Genomic DNA, 20,619 nt, shown 5'->3' with positions numbered 1-20,619 from the left:
ATTTAAAAATAATAAATTATAAATTATGGCCTTATAAATTAAATTTTTTTAGTGTTGTTGAAAATTTAATTTATATATTAAATAAAATTATTTTTTATTGTCGTTAATTTAAAATTATATATTAAATAAGAAATATAAATTATAAATTTAATTTAATTGAAAATAATAAATTAAAATAATTAAAATATTGTGCAAAAAATAAAATAAAACAAATTTTTATTTAATCTAGCTAAAAATAATTAAAATATTAAAGCTATGTTTAATATTGCTATTGTCACGACCCAAACCCACCCCTATGGGTTTAGTCCCATAATAGGCCAGTAATCCGAGATTACCGAAGGCCTGCCTAACAGTAATACAGTAATACAGAGTACAGGGGCTAGCGGAAGCCAATACAATAAATAGACAATGCCCAATGAGCTGTGACAGTCTGTATGCAAAAAGACTTTTCATTCAAGGATATACAGTCAGACAAAACAGTATGTACAAATATACAATCTTCCCGATCAGGGATCCAATCCCTGTTAACAGTACAGTACAGCACATTCTATTTAGCTCTCAAAACAGTACAGAAGGGGAGAATAAAAAAAAGACCCCTAAGCCAAAGCATGGCAGGTTTAGAACCTCGCAGTGAGGCACGTAGGTTGGCTTGACAAAACTGGAGTCTATCTCAATGCTTCTAGCCGCGATCTGGTGCCTACACACCTACATATATATATGAACAGTGAGCTAAAGCCCAGTAAATAACACAATGCGTAAAGGGGTTAAGAATGAATGTCCTTACAGTAATGAAAATAGTTCATTGATTCAGTATTTCAGTCGTTCAGTCAGTACGGTCATATGTGATACATCCATTAACATAACAGTACAGTAAACAGTAGGTCTTAAAAGACCGAACAGTAGTGATGGCCATCAGTCAGTAAACAGTAGTGGTTCTAACAAGGGAACCGACAGAGATCTCTGTAACAGTAACAGTAAACAGTAGGTGCCAAGGATGCCACAATACAGTTCAATATACAGGACATACATTCATTCAATTAACAGTATTCAATTCAGAAACAGTACAGTTCAGTTGTTCAGAAAATAGTCATTTTTGAACATATTTTTACACAATCGTTACTCACAGAGCTCTGGGCTACAGTAAAGCTAGAGCGCGTCTCCCCAGTCACCAACCCTACACAGTTAACAGATTGAGCACACGCTAAGCTACACAGTTGGGAAAGATAACAATTTAATCCTTAATGCCTCGGTGTGTTTCTACAACTATATCCTCCTTAAGATGTCTTAAACTAGGCCTAAGGATGCATAGAATGATGAAGATGTAAACATGCACTTTAAAAGCATTTTCAGAATTTTCAGAAAACAGGGGTCACGCTCGAGCGTAGGTTACTCCGCTCGAGCGGAAATGCAGACAAAGGTTTCCGCTCGAGCGTAGGATTACCCGCTCGAGCGTTCTGCAAAACAGTCAAAAGTGCTGGATAGGCGAAAATCCTGCTCGATTGGGCGCTCGACACCCGCTCGAGCGCGAGACACAGTTTCCCGCTCGAGCGTCACTTTTTTTCCGCTCGAGCGGAATTCAAAACAGAACAAAAATACTGGGAGCATGATTTCCACGCTCGAGCGCCAGTCACCCCGCTCGAGCGTGAGTCCAGATTCTGGAAATTCCATATTTGAACCTCAAGCTCAAAACCAAGTTTTCAAACCATAAATTCGATCCTCTTGGGCCAATTTTCCAAAAAACACATCAAAACTCATACTTTAACATGATTCAAAGCTTAATTTGCAAAATTAAAGCCCAAAGGTGTTTCAGATAAACTCAATTTGAAACCAATTTTCATGAACAATATTTCAAACATGACATGCATGAGTTTAACTCAATTCAAAGCTTCAATTTCATGCTCTAGTGAGCCAATTCTTCCAAGGACAAGATGAAATCATGGACTTAAACACAATATGAACATGCATGTAACATTTTACCATGAAATCAACTCTCAACTCAACAATTCAAACATGCATGCATGGAATGAGCTTCAATTTGACATGCTAGGACTAGAACATGACTCAATTCATCAATTTAGACATGAACAATGCAAGAATCCACTTAAACACAATAATGAGAGGTTGAATTCCTCACCTAGAGCTTCAATTACAAGTATAGAAGTCCAATTAGGCAATTCTCCTATGATCCCTTCAAGTCTTCCAAGCCAATTCTCTAGAACAATTCAACTCTCCCTCACTCTCTTCCTTGGTCGGTTGAAGACAACAAAAAGGCTGATGAGGTGTGTTTTGATAGAAAGGAATGAGTCTCAAGAGTGCTAAGCTAGTGGTCCACTAGTGGTGGCAAAATGGTGAATAAGGCCAACTATGCAATTAAGCTCATTTTAATCTAATTTAATCATACCTAATCAGTTTTCAGGTAAATATACCATAAAATCCTATAAATTATGAGGATCATGAAACATTAATCGATTTCCGGTTCGGCCGCCGATAAGGCCTTCAATTAGCAGTTCAAACATAAAAACACAAACAGATAATCAAACAATCAAACAGATAGACATACAATTGAACAGATATACTCAGTCAATTCAGTTTCAATTTCAGTCAATCAGTTCAGTAGTTTATTCAGTTCACTTATCAGTCAGTTTAACGGTAATCAGTAGTTTATCGGTAAACAGTAACGAGGGTTGTTACAGCTATTATTTAGTAAATAATTGAAAATGATAAAATAGTCATTTGAACATTTATCATTCTCCATAATATCCCAAACAAACATTAGATAACTAAAAATAGTCTAATCCAGACATACAATCCCATGACTAAACAAACATAGGATACAAATGTAGTCTAACCAAATAGTCCCGGGACAATGTATCCCAGGACTAATAGTCCGATAGATTACAATACCCCTTATCCGGTCCGTCCAAACAAACGCACCCTAAATGTAATTATGATTTCATTTCCATCCTGCTATAATTTTAAGTAAGACAATCTTCATCATATTACATCATTCATAATTCTTTTAGGACTTTTAAACAATGCCAATAGAGGAAACATTTTTATTTTCCGCCTGTGAATCCATGTTGTTAGATTTTCTGATAGCAAGGGTTCAAGTCATAGAAACGAACTCTTCAGAAATGGGGTAAGATAACACACATCTTTAACAAAAGTCTCGTGTAATAATTTGTTCTTTTCTTTTGTTTACATGTGACTCTAAGAAAGCCATCGTTGCTTCTAATTAATGGTTACTAGTAGGACTAGTTATCATTTGAAATTTTTTTCTGCGTGCCAAATTCATCAGAATTTTGGTTTTGGCATAGAAACATCTAACAAAAAGGCGAAATTGGATCTAAATGATGTAGCTTTACTAAATAATGAGACTTTCACGCCAATAAGTCGGAAAACATGCACATTGTGCACACAATAGCGATGTTTCAATCTTTAGATCCTGGCAGATGGAGGTCTGGAACAGTTTACTAATCAAAACAGATCAATTTTGTGGCTTAATCTATTTAGAGTTCACAAAGGAAAGGCTGGTGCGAACTTGTGATTTCGATAGGCCGAAATCAAGTGAAAAGCAAGGAGCTTGCAACAGTTAAATCACGATATTTGGGTGAGCTCATATTGACATAAGGCTGCCTCTTTTCAATGCTGGGAGTGACGCGAGCCTTGCAAGGGCTATCTATTCAATTGGGGAGATGGCAAGTGGAATGCACCCAAACTTATAGGCAATGACCTTTCCAAGTTGCCACATTCACGTATGCCACGGGTGCTCTCACATGCAGTTTCCCCGGCCTGCCTGTTCAGTATGCGCTTGCAAGCGGCCAGGATGTACGTCTTACAAGATCATAGACTAGTCATTCCAAAATCACAAGCAGCAAAGTTACTAATTACACTTCAATTGCATTGTAGTTGACAAACAAATGTAACAGGTTTCTTTTTAAAAGAATCAATGTTGGATGTGTTTTTATCACTGCTATATAATCCACAAACGGGCCTTTTGCTTTTGCTTTTGCTTTTGCCTTTGTTTTTATAAATTATTCTGTTATTTTTTCATTCATTAGGATGATATGAAGATATTTATACATGGTTTTTGTAGTATATTTGCAGTGGACAAAATTAAAAAAATAAAAATAAAATAAAAGCTTTTAAAAACAGATAATACAGTGAGCTCATGAACAGAAGTAATGACTGATGCATTTGATAGGCATACCAGGCAGAAATTAGAACACAAAGGAGGATAAAACATGTTGCAATGTGTGTAAGGTTGTGTGACCATACCTATAGAACAACCATGATGCTTATGTTTTAGTGCAACTACTTGTGTTCCTCTTGATTTTCATTTAGACTTTCTAAATTTAGTGATGTATAATAGAGATGATTGGCTAATAATTAAAGAAAATGTAAAGAAAAAAATTATTTTAGATATTTTGAATTATTGTCACAACATTAAAGTAAATCTACTTTTTAAAACTAAAATAGCAATGTTCATAAACTAAACTAGCAATAGACTTATTTGGAGTACTCACTCTCTCAAACATCATCATACAATTTGATGTAAACAGTCGGTAAAAAGAGGAAGGAAAAAAAAGAGGAAGAAAGTTTGTACACAAATTTTTTTAGAAAATAAAGCTCAAATTACATTGGTAAGCTTTGTAATTTGTTTCTTATTTGAATTTGGTCATTGTAATTATATTTTTATCAATTTTAACTTCGATTTTTTTTTCACATTGTGTGAATCTTAGTTTAATTAATAATTTTTTTCAAAAATTATATTAAAATTGAGGGCAAAATAGTTCATTCCTCTATCCAAAATGATTGATGGGTTAACATCTAATTCTAAAGTAGTCCATTTTTTTTTTTTGAATTAACCAGTTGCCATTGATTTATATGCAGTTTCCAAATGAAAAATATCAATTAAACTTGATATGATATAAAAATTTAAAATGTCAAAATTAATATAATTGAAATTAAAATGACCAAATTGACAAAGAGAGACAACTGTGTTGAGTCCTATCACTTTTAAAATAGTAAAAATGACTATTCAAGAGGGGTTTTAAAAAATTATTAATAAAAAATAATTAAAATATTTATGATTTTAATTATTAATATTTATAAAATTTATCACCTTTTTGTAATATTTTTTTCTGCACACCACTAGTTATATTTTCAAGATTGGTTTTACTAATTATAAAATTGTACATAATTTTTTATTTATTTATTGAAGGAAACATTACAAACAAGGTCAAATTTGTCATTATATCAATCAAAGAGAAAATCGGTAATTCTAGATATAATTAGGGGGTAGTTAGGTAAATACACAAACAAGTAGAGGCAGCGAGTTCCGCTTATATTTCTCTCTCTCTCTCACTCATCGTTTCATTTCTGTGGAGGAGCAAGACTAGTAGAGCTGCAGTCTCAGGTAAAGTTAAAGAGCTAGGGTTAGGGTTTCAAATTCAATCTAGCAAAAGCTCATATTTTTATCTATAAATGTAATTTCTCTCTCTATTAATCTCAAATTGTTCGAACTTCTCATCACCTTTGTCTTGCTATTTTCCCAATCAATTCGTGAATTTTCTTGTACTGTAGTCTGTCTGTTGCGAATCTGATTATGTTGCTTTTAGTTGTTGATTCTAGTGTTACGATGATCATGATGCACATGTTTTCGACGTGGTGTTTGTAAATGAATTTCATAGGGTTCTGGGTTTGGGGATTTTTTTCAATTAGCGCCTGTAATCACATGTTTTGATATTATGTAAGTATATATATATATATATATGGAACTTGATTACATAAGTAAGTGTATATGTCTATTTATCAATGCATGGGTCTATAGGTATTTGTATGTATAACATTTATATAGTGAAGAGTGTTTGGTTGAGGAGTTGATATTGCCATAGGCTGATCTGTATCTTTTTGCCAATTGAATGCTTCTTCTGCGGTTGGCTTGGTTGAATGCTTTTTTTGCTTATGAAGAGTTATTTTGGGCCCTTGATTGTCTTAAATTTGATAGTTTCCTTTTGCTGCGTATGCTACATACCCGAGATTAGCTTATTTTATTTTTTTTATTGTTAATTTTTTCTTCATGATACCGTGTGTGACGAAGTGGAAATTACTTAAAACTTAAAAGCCTATTTGGGACAATATGGTTTGTCATATATGGGAAAATTACAGTTTTTCTGCTCAATATACAGACTGTTTTATGAACTACTTACATTGATTTGGCTGTGACTGGTGCTCACCAATGAGGTAATTACCCTTTCTCATAACTTGGATGTGGGTATTATTTGAATTATCCAGTTCATCGAGTGGGTCAACACTTTATAGAGTCTTTGCTTTTCCAAACGGCTAATGTTTAGATATATGTTTGAGGGCTATGATTACTACTCTGTTGACGTGATTTCTTCTGGAAATGATGCAAGAGTCCAATATTTAACCATGAGGTACATAGATGTGATTAATTAAGTCTCTTGGATTGGATACTCTATAAGCTTAAGTAGATTAACGTGTTCTGTTTCCCATAATTAAAGGTTTGGATGAAGGTGAGAAGGAACTATGATCTGAAGTTGTTGTTTAATGTCTGCACAGGTTTGCAGTAATTTATATGTTGGCAGGTGAGACTGTAACTAAAAGGGTATGTGGCTTGAAGAGACACAATGTTCTATGATATGAATCACATTGGTAGATGATATGTTCTTACTAAGCCAGCCAACCTCAAATAGCTTTGACCTAACATTTTGTAGAGTTTTGTTTATGTCATGTAATAGAGGATTGGAAGTATCTGTGGGAATCTATGCAGTTTGTCTAATAACTAGTTTTTTTCTTCTTCCCCCCCTTCTAAATATTCATTTTGCACTCTATAGTTACATGTGTAATGCTTGGCATGGTATGGGTGCTTAATTATTTTGAACTGTCTGTGTAATGACATTTGAATTTCCTGTAAAGTGATTTTTTGTTTCATCTTGAAATAATCTATTAGAAGTTTGGTTTGTTGCATATTTTTTCCCATAAGTTCTCTTTCATTCTTATTTCTTTTTTTTTCCCCTCTTCTGTTTTCAATTGCTAATATGATATTATGAATTAATGGTGTTCTTAGTAATACATATCTTTGCTATCAGATCATTGTGATGATAGTGGTGATATTGTGATCCTTTAGCAGAAAAAATGAGCAAGAAGTTGCCCCTAGTTTTTCTGGATGTGTCTATTGATGGCGATCCTGCTGAAAAGATGGTTTTCGAGGTATTTCTATATTTTGAACTAACCTACTATAATATCAAGTCAAATATTTTCTACATATGCAATTAAGTCGAAATTCTTATTGTTTCTTCTAAAGCCTTTGATATTTTGTTTTCAATGTCATATTTATTCCCAAAAATTGAATGGTTGCAATTAGTTCATTGGTGATCTTTGGTGATACAGCTTTTCTCTGATGTTGCTCCCAAGACTGCGGAAAATTTTCGTGCACTCTGTACAGGTAAGTCTTCTGTTGGTATCATAAGTTAAAATTTCCAATACAAGCTTCTCCCTTTCTAATGAGTCATTTTTCTTTCGTGGCTTCATGTTTTACTGTTGATTTGTTGCATTTCAGTATTTTTTTAAATGAAGTCTGACTTGTAACTTCTTTTGTGCATGCTAATCCATTTTGTTGTCGAGATTATTTTATGTGTCTGATACTTAAAGATATCATATTTTACAGGGGAGAAGGGAATTAGTCCTAAGATTGGAAGACCCCTCCACTACAAAGGATCCTTTTTCCATTCCATTATTAAAGGATCAATGGCTCAGGTATGTCCTTTGTTTCTTATGCTTGAGAGTGCTTCAATGGATAGAATGTGATTGATTGCCTACATGCTTAGTTTTTCTGGTTAAGAATGACGTAGATGTGGCCTAAAAATTGTCTTTTAGTCAGCTATCCTTGTTTATGCTGTAGGATACAGGGCTGATGGTCACGACTGCTTTTCTTGTGATGTAGTTTTAAGGTTGTGCTTACTAAGTTGTCTATCCTAAGAAATTTACTAAACTTTGCAGTACCCAACCCAGTTTTGTAGTAAAGGTTTACTTTGTAATTACCAGTTCACTAATTCTTATTATTTATGCTGCAGGGTGGTGATTTTCTTAAACGAGATGGTATGTATTCCTTGGGTTTGACAGTCCTTTTTAATTTTTTACCATTATATTGTTTAGAGGATGCGAATTTCAGGAAAATTATTGTTTGGGTCCCTTCTTTGTCAAGTATTGATAATCAATATTCCATTAATTTGCTTAAATCTTGCTTCTGCATTTGAGAAGGTGAGCAGGACAATTTAACCTTTTCAAGTGGTCAGAATCCTAAATTTTCTGCATACTAACCCTGACTATATATTAAAGAAATTTGTCCACAAATATCTTCATGTTTATTACAGCCTTATTTATACATCCGCATTACTGCATAAGATGGTAAAGTTGACTATGTGACTTAAACTGAATAGGGTAATGGTAATGATCATCTTAATCCATTGTTTAAATTTTGCAGGAAGTTTCGGAGAAAGCATATACGGAGAGAAGTTTCCAGGTGAGATACTAATGTATTCTTGGTTTTCTGTGTGCCCCCATTTCTTAGTTGTCATGATGGTCTAGTCAAGATGCCTGTTTTAAAGTAAATAATGAATAGAGCTTCTGCAGCATCTTATTAGGTGTGTGATTCAAATGATTAATAAAATGATGGCCAAAACACACACAGACACAGAGATCTATATATTTCTTATTCCACAAATCATCTGTATCTTGAGAGCAAATGGGTTTCCTTTTGCATTGCCTGTGAAGGTTGGGGCTGACTTTGATCTTACTCTTGGTGCATGGGAGCTTCAACCCAATGAAATTTGGACAATTGTATTTGTCTCTTAAAACGGTAGGGTGTATGGATATTACATCTACCAATGTATATGCGTATTTTGATTTTTTGAGTTGTATGCTATTTAGTACCTGATGTGCTCAAAGTGTGCTTGTTTAATGTTGGCAGGGGTTGTCAGCTTTTTGTTCTTCATTTTATTCAGTTTTTCAGTTTTATTCAGCGTATACTTATGTTTATTTTTCTATATAGCAAGTTAGGGTGCATGAAAAAGTATGGCATCTCTTACTGCATTGATTTGATTTTATTATTATTATTATTATTATTTATTTTTATATTCATGTAAGCAGTGGTGGGCCTAGTATGGCTTCATGAATAGACGAATACTTGATTGTGAAGATGGATTCATGTAGTTGACCCAGGAAGTTGAGAATTGGGATCAATGCTTGGTGAATTGAGCTTCTTGTGTCTGCTAAAGTTGCCCCCCTCAAACACACAAATACAGCACCCCCCAAAAACTAAAATATATTTCAATTCTTTCCCCCCTTTTAGTGTGGGTGTTATTTTTGGTAATTATAGTTATTTTTTTGGGAAGTAAAATAATAATAATAATTATACAGGAACATTCCCTTATAATTATATATATTTTTACTTTGCAATAATAAAAAAAAAATTCCTTTTATAAATTACTTCTTGTCCTCTTGTTGTGCCTTTTCTTATTTTAGTAACATTTTCTTTTGTTGCCGATAAAAAAAAAAATGGTGGGCAGTGAAATGGCCCCCCATTTGTTTCTTTATAGATCTGAAATTTCTACTTTAGTGGAAGATCTGAGTCTTTTGGGTACTTATTGTTTCCAACTTACAGGCTAGCTGGGCTGGCTTATTTCTGTATTTGAATATTTAAGATGTTGCCTGAAGTAAATCAGACGGTAAACTGGCTGAGCCAGTATCACCAAGTGCAAATCAGGTGGTTAAACTAGCTACACATATTTCTAACTATAAAAAACATGTGAAGTTGGAAATCAGTGGAGCTTTAAAGTTGAATCTTTTGGATACTAGACCACATAGGTATATTTCTTGGTTAACTTCTTTCTGCAATAGGTTCGTGTACAAATAAATTTTCTAACACTGATTTAGAATTACATGTTTGTATGGCGGCATGAAAAGTTGGCTGTTAAGCCTGTGAACCATGACTAGCCCCTCCCTCATATCTCAATCCTCTTAAAGAACTTAATTGTGTCTTGTGTCGCTTAATGGGCACCCAGACTAGCCATTACCGTTATTATTGTTCATGTAAGCTACCTTTTGCATGAGTGTGTCACCTGTCTCCACTTATGCTGCTACTATTTTCCCATCCCCAGAACTTTAAGGTATGTGGGTGGTACTTCATTTGTGTTGCCTTTTCCAACACCGCAGTGACTACTTTCCTGTCCACCAGCTGCCCATTTCCACAGCATTATTGGCAGTAACGTTCTGAAAAGCCGTTGCGGTCGCTGTAACTGTGGCGGTGGTGCGGTTGCGGGGTGTAAAGGCCGTAGCGTAATAGTTGCGGTAACCGCAACCGTAAATTTTTTTATTTTTCGCACAATTTAAAAAAAACCTACCGATACGCATATTTTTTTTCGATATCATATTTATTGGATTTAAAATAAATATTGATCAATTTTTGTAAATTTTTAAGTGTGATCCAATATATTTCATATTTTTAAATCACTATAAGCTGCGTTTTTTACATTTTATTTTAATAATTAATGACTTTATATTATGCAAAAAATCAATCACTAACTATTATATATAAGATAAACAATGACAAAAGTAAGAGAATAAATAAAAGTCTAAATATATATATATATATATATTTTAACCAAGCCAAATAGATAATGACCACACTTATTATTATTATTATTAATTTCGAACAATATATAGATAGACACACAAACAAAATGGTTGAGTGATAGCAGGTGAATAGAATAGTATAGGTCTTACAGTTTCAACAAATCAATAACTTGTTCTTCATTTTCCATCTTCTCTCTGTCTATCTCTTACTCCTCTATCTTCTGTCTTTATCTTCCCTCTTCTCTCTATCCTTCTTCTCCTATTTTTAGCTTTTTTTTTGTTTTTTTCGAAAGAAACAGTTTGGAACCGTTACATAACGGTGTGTAACAGACCGTTATGGCTGTTACGGCACTGTTACGACCATTACGGTAGCCGCTACGGCTGACACACCTGTGAATCTCAATCACACTACAAAAGCGGCCGTAACGAGTGGCGGTAACCACCACAACCGTTACGTAACGACGTTACGTAACGGTTGCGGCCGCTTTTTAAAACCTTGAGGAACCCAATATTTGCTTCCGTTGTTATTAAATGTGCTTTGATTATAACTGTAACCACAACCATGGTCCATTGTTTTTCTCCTTTACATAAGTGCCTTTCTTTTGTTTCTCATGTAAAGTTTTATCACATTGAGGTGAAATTTTGATGTGCAAATTTTGTGTCATGCGATGTGTTTCATGTGCATAGATTCTCGTAATATTGGAATTGAAGGAGATTAGATCCTGTGTGCGTGCGTGCAAGGTATATATCTAACTAATTTGGCATTGTGTACAAATATCACTTTTGATGGTCAACAAATGCATTCTTGGTGTGTGTTGTGTTTTGTGTTGAGCTTTCTTACTTGGTGAATCTCTTATGTAGACCTGTCTACTCCTTTTATCTATCTCATCAATTAACTGGTGGTAGTTGTGCTGTATTTCAGATGAACCACCATCCAAGCTAAAGCATGATGAGCGTGGTCTTTTATCAATGGCAGTGGCAGATCGCGATGCACGTGGTTCTTTATTTATAATCACCTTCGAGGCCAATCATCAGCTTGACAGGTTTGTTTATCTGAAATGTTGTTAGTATAGCATGCCAGTTGTCCCAGTTGAATTGGATTTAGTTTGAACTTCGAGCACCTACATTTCTATTTTGTACAAGTTAACACTAAGTAGCACACTCCATTTTTGCTTGATGCATGATAAGAAATTTCCATCTTACTTAAATTTTTTGATTGTGGCATATCGTGACAGGAAGTATGTAGTTTTTGGGAAACTTGTGCAAGGGCAAGAAGTTCTGAAGAAGATGGAAACTGTGGGTGACGAAGATGGAAGGCCATCTGTGACTGTGAAGATCATCAATTGTGGTGAATTCCTTGAGGGTGAGAATCAGAGAGCTGTTGTTTTGGCAATTGATTCTGCCTTGTCATGAAATGTTGTTTTGCAGAATATTCCTGTTAGTGGTCTCATGTGTTGTGACATGTTTAAGGTCATCTTGTAGAATATTCCACTTGGAGGTCCCAGCTGTTTTTTTTCCCCTCCTGATTTTTCATTGTTTTGTTTATTAGCTGTATATGTAAATGATATAGTGGGTTTTACTACTTGATTTTGTTATCGGGATGTGCAGAGAAAAAGAAAGTGAATAAACTGAAAATGGGAAAGCACAAGAAATCTTCAAGAGACAGAAGGAAAAAGAGAAGAAGATATTATACGACTGAATCAGATACTTCCTCGGATAGCGAGATGGAATCATCTGAATCTGATACTGATTCTGATTCATATACATCGTCATCGTCTCACTTAAGTTCTTCAAGTGATGACAGACGCAAGAAGAGAAAGAGATCATCTAAGAGAGACAGATATAAACGTGGAAAAAGGAGAGACAAGCGGCATGAAAAAAAGCGTAGGAGGCGTGATAAGAGATCAAAGCGCCAATCAAAAAGGTTGTTCTGTGATTGTTAATTATTGTAATGTGTGTTGTCTGTTCTCCATTTTTTGTCCAGAGGCACTGTTAGTAATTTACTAACTCTCCGAACTTAAACTTTTTCCTTACTGAAGTTAGATAAGTGAAACTCTGATCTTTTGACTCTCCCTAATTCACCTCCTTGACCTAGCTAGATACAGAGATGCATATCTTTGAGATTTGCATAATTATTTTCACCTCATTATGTCTCTCCCATTTGTTAAATCATGTTCTTTTCTGAATTTGAGTTATTATGACTTCTCCATCGGTGTAACTAAGGCTTAGTTTGGCATCTCTAAAAAAATTCAAAAAGTCAAAAAGTCACTATCCTATTTAAGTCACATCATCTTATTTAAGTCACATCACTTCTCTAACATATCACTTCAAATCCAACCCATACTCAACCCATATTTCATAAAAAGTCAAAAAGTGCACTTATTTAGATCATCCCAAACTACCCCTAAATACCAATAATAGGCACCAATGGATCATTTTTGACATTTGATGTAGAAAATTCCTTCAACGGTGTATGTGGCTTCACGTTGGATTATAGTGATGCCTCAGAGAGAATATTCCCATTTTACATTATTAGCAAATCGTTGATGCACATATTCCAATTGTACTAAGGTTGCATGGTGATGTTCTATTCAAGTTCTTAATGGTAAAATGAATAATCTTCTAAACTGACTCTGCATGGAGGTGCTGACTGATTAAAGAGTAGTGTTACTTGTGCTACTTTTGTTTTTGTTAATCTTCATTTCTCAAAGCTCATTGCTTGACTTTATTTATTTTTTCTCTGGTTTAATATTTTTGTTCCCTCTTTGCTCGTATTATCCGGTCCGGTAGTGGTGGAGGAACATGTTGCTATTTTTGTTCCCGCTTTGCTTGTTTCTGTTTCAAATCTTTTGATGCAATAATAAGTTTCCTGTTGCTGTTTTTAGTGTTATGTTGTGCTGAAGTTCTCCCTTTTTGCTATATTTTGAAAGGGCATCTGATAGTCTTACTGATACTGAGAGCGAGAGTAAAAGTGAAACTAGATCAGATGATAACGGTGATGCTGATGTTAAGGGTCCAGATCGGAAGCATAAAAACCAGGTTCAGACAAGTGGTATGATTCCTTACCCATGCCATGCCTTTAAAATTTGAGTCTGTTCTGCTTCTCGCCATCTCTTTGCATTTGTTTTAGTAAAGGTATTACATATGGTGGTCCACATGCATTTGAGAAGAGTCTTGTATAATATGTAGTATATATGTATATAAAATTGGTGCTTTTCTTTTCTTTGCAAATTAGTTTAAATGAGTGGTTTGTATGCATTTGTTTTATTGTACGATAAAACACCGACAATATGGATCATTGAAGGGCACCAAGAGATGCCAAAGTAATGTACTTTGTTAGCGTAATTTACCCTTATTTTTAATGATGATTTTAAGGTTACAGTATTTGCTAAGATGCTTGTGACCAAGATCTCAATTTTCTTAGATAGAATGCTAATCTTCTTTGTTTCCTTTCCTCCTTTGTAGAATTTTATTAAATGCCTCAGCTGTTTTTTTTATGACTTCCTGTAGTTGGAAATCAATTTCCTTCTGCTGAGGGAGCAGCTTCTATACCTCGTAAGAAGGGAGAGGCAACTGATATATTTGAGACAGAAGAGGGTGAATACCCGAAGGAAAATGGACAGCGGCATAGTAATGGAATAGAAGTGGAAACTAAGTCTGACAGAAGTGCAGATAGGCCTGATGTAGTGGATGATCACCGAGGAAAATCTAGGTTTACTTCCCATTCTTATTACATTTCAGTTATTGTTTATTGTTATGGATTCTTGCAGATATGGTATTTTATCAGAAGTTCATGAGCAGGAGCCGTAGCATTAGTCCTAAGAGGACGATGAGCAAGAGTATGAGTATTAGTCCCAAGAGAAGTTTGAGCAAGAACCAGAGTGTGAGCAGGAGTCGCAGTGTGGATAAGAGCCCTCCACAAGTCTCTCGACGAAGCAGGAGTATCAGCAGAAGCCCCGTGAGAAGTGTCAGCAGAAGTCCTGTAAGAGTTAAGAAGGGAAGAAACATCAGCAGGAGTCCATTCCAAGCCCGGCCTGGAAGAAGCATTAGCAGGAGTCCCACAACATCCCCACCCCGAAGGAGACTTAGCCGAACCCCACTAAGAAGCTCATCAAGGAAGTTATCACGGAAGTCAGAGAGCAGAAGCCCTGTAAGAGTGGTGAAAAGAAGTGTAAGCAGAAGCCCTGTAAGGTCTTCTCGAAGAAGTGTGAGCAGAAGCTCCGGTAGGGCCCCTTCTAGGAGAAGCATTAGCAAGAGTCCAGTTAGGGCACCTGCAAGGAATATTCATCGCAGCTATTCAAGGAGTCCTGTAAGTGCAGGACGTAGAGCAAGGTCTCCTATTTCTGATCGTGGAAGGAGCTCATCAAGAAGTCCTTCCCCAGATGGATCACCTAAGCGCATCAGAAGGGGAAGGGGTTTCAGTGAGCGATTCGCTTATGCACGCAGGTATCGTTCTCCAGATCGTTCTCCTGTGAGGTCCTATCGTTATGGCAGGAGTGATCGTGACAGGTATTACCAGATCTGTATTGTAAATTCATTAGCAAGACCAGTACTTGCATTGTTGTGGTTTTTCTATGAAACGTTATTTACTGTTGCTGTTGATGATCGTTCGTGTTGCTAGATACTACCGGAGATCCCCTAGGCGTTACAGGAGCCCACCCAGAGGGAGAACTCCTCCAAGGTCTGTGATCTGCCTACATTTCTTAAGTTTACATCCACACTTCAAAGTTCATGTCAGTTATTTATTAATTATTATTAGCAGCTTGCTTTTCAATCAATTGCTAAGCTGATTAATCACCCTAGTTGAGTTTGGGCGGCCAGTTTTTATGCTCTTCTAGTTTCATTGATCTGTTCATAGGCTTTGTGAACTTGTTAGGCATGCATGACTCCAAATGACACTAGCAAAAACTCATTGGATGCTTGTCAGGATGCGGCAATTACTAATATGGAAATAAAGCGATCACAATTCTAGAAGGATAAGGTGTTATATGCTTATAGTAGTAGAATTGGAAAACGCAGACCAATCATTAGCTAACTGAATTAAAGAAGAAAGGGTGTAGGGAGGAGGTCCATGCCAAAATGCTTGTATTGCATTGAATCCTTGCTTGTGGGAGTTGGGATGTATTCCTGTGCAATTGTTTGGGATGCGGTTCTGTAACGCCCTCAAAATAAATCCATATAACTCAATCATTCATGATATCCATAGACATAGGAAAATAAAATATATTCATGCATCAGAGTATTCTTTACAAAAAGTATTACATGTTGACAACAAAAGTAAATGCCCTATGGGCTTACAAACTTTCCAAGTCAACACTTGGTTTCAACAAAAGAGAGTTTTAACTCTTAACAGATTAAGCTCTTGGCTTGAATTACATGTAATACAAAAGATAACTACAAAAATAAGCTTTTAGCTTCTCAACCTCCCAAGCTATATCCTTGGAGGCGGCATATCACCTGTACCTAAAAAATGATGTCCCATATAGGGTTAGCCAAAGCCCAGTAGAGATACGCTAAACATAATATGAGAATTAACTAAAACATTAGCATTTGATAAATGTTTAACTCATATAAATCAACGGACATCTCTTCCATAACCAATCCATAGTCACAACCATGTTTCAATCTCTTTCCGTTTCATTATCCAATCCAATTCATAGATATGGTTCATTGTTTATCCAAACAGTTCAAAATGAGATTACAACTCATACTATCAACACTTCAATCACAATCAATTTATAATGAGACAACAACTCATATTATTACCACTTCAATACTTCAATTCAAAATGAGACTACAACTCATATTAATAACACTTCAATACTTCAATTTATCTACGTTATGCAAACGTAATTAAGATTTCGGGACTTTCACTCTGGACACTCCGGCCAACTTAGTTATCAATGGAGTACATCTCCTATCTCCTCCCAAACAGGTTTGCGAGTACATCCCCTATCTCCTCCCAAATAAGATACATATGCAATGTATTTAAATGCTTTATCATATACCATGATCAATCTAGGCACATATTTGATGTGTTAATTCAACCGTCATATTCAATGACATAACCCAATTGATTAGTTTCAGTTTTCCCTAATCAACATACAGTCTCTACAACGATTAAAATTATCTTCCACCGATAGCTCAAAACAATTATTTCTAAACAGATAATAAATTTATCAAACAGACAAATTATCAACAATTTCATAGGTGAGTAATTAATCAGTCCAACTATACCATTCAATCACATAATTTCTCAATTTCGTGATTTTCAACTCAATTTTATATTTCCATATTTCTCCAAATTAATTATTTAAACATTATTAGGGCATTCCCCCCTTTTCCTCGAACATCAACCCTAAGGTTCAATTTCATCAATCCTACAACAATAACTCAATTTTTCAAGGTTTCACATACACATGGGGCTCAACAATTGAAAACCCCTCTTTATATATATCAAATCAAACCCTAACTTTTCAAGATTTTTATAACTTCACCATTTATACAAAATGACTAAAATTTATGTTAAAACTCATGACAAGGAGTAGTTTATCCCTACCTCAAAGTGGAAGCTCAAGAAGATGAAGAGTAAAATTGAAAGATGCTCCAAACCCAGAACTTTTCGGATCAAAATGGAGCCCACACGAAGCTCTACCTTTCTTACAAAGAGACTAGGGTAGAAGACCACTAGAACTAGGTGTATTTGTAGAGAGAGCGTGTGTATAGAGAGAGAGTATGCTGGATCTAGGGTTTTGAGGGAAAAAGGGGATGAAAAGTTAAAGAAGAAACACGCTGCTGCAACTGATATATTCGAGGCTCGCTTGAGCGACCAGACACAACAAACACCTCGTTCGAGCGTAAGAATCCTCGCTCGAGTGAAGAAACACAAAACATAGAGCTCGCTCGCTCGAGCGACAAAAGTCTCGCTCGAGCGAAGAACCTTCAGGTCCAACCCAGATGCAGACGCAGACGAACGCTCGAGCGTAAGACTCCTCACTTAAGCCAAGAGACACAAGACAGAAAGCTCGCTCGAGCGGAAGCTGCGTCTTAAAAGAAAACCTGAAGACCCACAATATTCGCTCGAGTGCAAGAAAGCTCGCTCGAGCGACGAAGCAAATACCCAGGCCTCGCTTGAGCGCAAAGAGCCTCGCTCGAGCGAAGAAGCCAAATTCTGGACAGCAATCATTTGTTCCAACTCACAATCAACCTATACCAAATTCACCCAACACGTCCCAAAACTCAAATTCAAAGGATTTAAAGGACGGAAACAAGATATAGACAACAACAACCATGACGGAACTCAAGTCTGGAACAAAGTAAATGATGGGGAAGACCGGGATTGCTATAGGTTCATTGGTCCTCCTTCCATGGTCCAAGTATTTGCACGAGTGTCCGTCTTTATTTATATAGTATTCAAGCATATATATGGGGAGATTTGTGTATCATTCTTGTGGCGATCTCTTCTTTTATAGGAAATTGCTACAGCATTCTATATGAATTTTCTGTATATAAATTATGTTTTTATAGAATTACCTCCTTTTTATTAATTATATATATATATATATATATATCTTACTGTCTATTACGCAAATTATTGCTTTAATTAGTTGTTATTGGTTAGTTTACGTGCTGCCAAGCTGATGGTTCAGTTCAGTTATCTTGTTGTGGTCTATTGTTTGTTTGAATTTATTTTTTATTTTTAAATTTTAGATGGGTCTTCTCTACTAATGTGATCTTTTAGTCCAATTCACAGAGGCACCAACTCCAAATGGCTTTTAGTTTAAACCTGACTGAGTTGTAGTGGTACCAGTATAGTATAATTGCTCTCTCATCTCTTTTCGTAATGAAAAACTTCATACTCTGTGACCACCGGTTTGCAGATACAGAAGCAGAATAAGCAGGACAAGGAGTCCTGTATCAAGGAGCCCAATTCGCTACCGTGACCGCCGTTATAGCCGCAGTCCTATCCGCAGCCATTCTCCTATCGAGACATCTAGATTCCGTGAATCCCCACGTGCTGAGAGGCAGAGGTCACCTCCTCGCAACAGGAGCTCATCAATATCAAGGTCCTCACTTGACTCGCAATCACCTAAGCAGGCAAACAAAGACAGGTCAAGGTCATCTTCTGGAAGCCCCCCTGAGAAGGGGGGTTTGGTCTCGTATGGAAACGGTTCTCCTGACTCGGGCCAGAGGTAAGGATGTGTTTTGATGATTCTAGCAGTGGTTTTGACGAGCTTTGAAATGATCATGATGAATAAAGGATCCAAGGTGTGAGGTGATCGCGACGATTGAAGATGCATGGACTTGTGGTGATGTTTTGACTCCGTTTAGGAGGTTGAACATGTTTGAGAGATGTATGTTGAATAATGATGGATGTTACATTATGTTTCAGTTAATTGTGGCAGTGGATGTTCTTAATAGCCCATTTGCTTAGGCTGTCATTTGAGGGTTAAAAACCTTTTTAATTAGAGAAAATCCAGGTACTTAGTTTGCAATTTTATCTATGTGAACAGGAATGACGTTTAAGTAAAGTTTTATTTGGGTGTGCTATAAGCAGTGGTGTGCTTCTGCTTTTAAATTTGATTTTTTTTTTTAATTATCAAAACATGCCCCTGATTTTACTTTTATAGTAATTTTGTTATTGTTTTGTGGTAGCATTTAAATTGAATTTGCATTTTGCTTCATTGCATGGTTTGAGGTCAAGAAGTTGGTGTTGGATCTTCTGGAATGATGGTTTCTAGGCCTCCATTTTATATCTACATTGAAATTGCAATCAGATGGTTCTGAAATTGAAGTTTATGATTTGTTTTGTTTTGCTTCTTCCACAACATGCATGATAAATTTTGTATTTTAAGAAGAAACTCTCCTTGGAGAGAATTTGGTTTTTAGAAAAAAACAAGTGCAAGTCATTGCAAAAAAAATTGACCAGTGGTGTTACATGTATCAATTAGTATATTAATTAGTATATTAACGTATGTTATGATATTATTATTTTAAAATTATGATTTTATTTATTATATAAATTATAAATATTCAAAATTATTAAAATTATATTATTTTATTTGTTAGTATATTAATTAATATATATAGCATTATTAGGGAGAATTGTTTACTTTATTTGGGCACAAATTTTATTGGTATCTTCATATTTTTGCAATGGATCAAATTTGTCTCTAGTTCAAAGAAATAGGCTAGAGGATCTAATTTGAGTTGTCATATTTATGCAAAAAATAAATTTGATAACGGATTTCAAGACCACATGATCGGTTTATATTTCTATGAAAATTAGATAAATTATTTAAAAAAGGGGTTTTTTTTTTAAGGTCCTTGATATTATGATTTTATAACATAAAGGACATCAAATATTTTTATGATGTCTAAGGTCCCTCAACCTTGATCTAGAGAAATTTCAGTCCAGAGAAAATTGGTCCAGAGAAATTTCAGTCCAGAAAAAATTGGTGCAGAGAAATTTCAGTCCAGAGAAAATTGGTCCAGAGAAATTTCAGACATAAGGTCCCTCAACCTTGATCTAGAGAAATTTCAGTCCAGAGAAAATTGGTCCAGAGAAATTTCAGTCCAGAGAAAATTGGTCCAGAGAAATTTCAGTCCAGAGAAAATTGGTCCAGAGAAATTTCAGACATAAGGTCCCTCAACCTTGATCTAGAGAAATTTCAGTCCAGAGAAAATTGGTCCAGAGAAATTTCAGTCCAGAGAAAATTGGTCCAGAGAAATTTCAGACATAAGGTCCCTCAACCTTGATCTAGAGAAATTTCAGTCCAGAGAAAATTGGTCCAGAGAAATTTCAGTCCAGAGAAAATTGGTGCAGAGAAATTTCAGTTCAGAGAAAATTGGTCCAGAGAAATTTCAGACCAAATTTCTCTGGAAAAAAAATTAATCCAGAGAAATTCAATTCTGTCTAAAATCTAGAGAAATTTTTTGCTGGCTTCAAAGTGTTTTGAT

At 35.4% G+C, this 20,619-nt stretch overlaps 1 protein-coding gene across 33 annotated transcripts; it reads left to right on the top strand.

Moving 5' to 3' along the window:
* Positions 1 to 5,328: 5,328 nt before the first annotated feature.
* On the top strand, positions 5,329 to 19,212 carry LOC114306636 (peptidyl-prolyl cis-trans isomerase CYP95). Of its 33 annotated transcripts, none has more exons than XM_082901523.1 (17): positions 5,371 to 5,419; positions 6,192 to 6,246; positions 6,357 to 6,440; positions 6,528 to 6,631; positions 7,157 to 7,236; positions 7,417 to 7,471; positions 7,694 to 7,782; positions 8,100 to 8,124; positions 8,510 to 8,548; positions 11,582 to 11,702; positions 11,895 to 12,022; positions 12,268 to 12,583; positions 13,590 to 13,711; positions 14,170 to 14,371; positions 14,461 to 15,168; positions 15,281 to 15,340; positions 18,540 to 19,212. In XM_082901523.1, exons 5-17 carry the CDS (start codon positions 7,162 to 7,164, stop codon positions 18,853 to 18,855), a joined length of 2,256 nt encoding a protein of 751 aa, XP_082757649.1. In that variant the 5' UTR covers positions 5,371 to 5,419; positions 6,192 to 6,246; positions 6,357 to 6,440; positions 6,528 to 6,631; positions 7,157 to 7,161; the 3' UTR covers positions 18,856 to 19,212. The 33 variants fall into 33 exon arrangements, with proteins under 33 accessions (XP_028107705.2, XP_028107707.2, XP_028107709.2 ...); XM_082901525.1 differs by having other exon boundaries at positions 5,374 to 5,419; positions 7,154 to 7,236; XM_082901517.1 differs by having other exon boundaries at positions 5,374 to 5,419; positions 7,116 to 7,236.
* Positions 19,213 to 20,619: the final 1,407 nt, after the last annotated feature.

This window comes from Camellia sinensis, chromosome 13 (assembly GCF_055761805.1).
Source record: "Camellia sinensis isolate YWXY chromosome 13, ASM5576180v1, whole genome shotgun sequence".
Taxonomy (NCBI): Eukaryota; Viridiplantae; Streptophyta; class Magnoliopsida; order Ericales; family Theaceae; genus Camellia; species Camellia sinensis.
This window is presented reverse-complemented; position numbering and strand designations above follow the sequence as displayed.

Excerpts from the sequence above, each read along its gene's own strand:
- LOC114306636 (XM_028251904.2), top strand. The coding sequence starts at position 7,162 with ATGAGCAAGAAGTTGCCCCTAGTTTTTCTGGATGTGTCTATTGATGGC. Across the intron at positions 7,237-7,416 it reads CTGAAAAGATGGTTTTCGAG|CTTTTCTCTGATGTTGCTCC; the intron begins GTATTTCTATAT and ends TTGGTGATACAG. Across the intron at positions 7,472-7,693 it reads TTTTCGTGCACTCTGTACAG|GGGAGAAGGGAATTAGTCCT; the intron begins GTAAGTCTTCTG and ends CATATTTTACAG.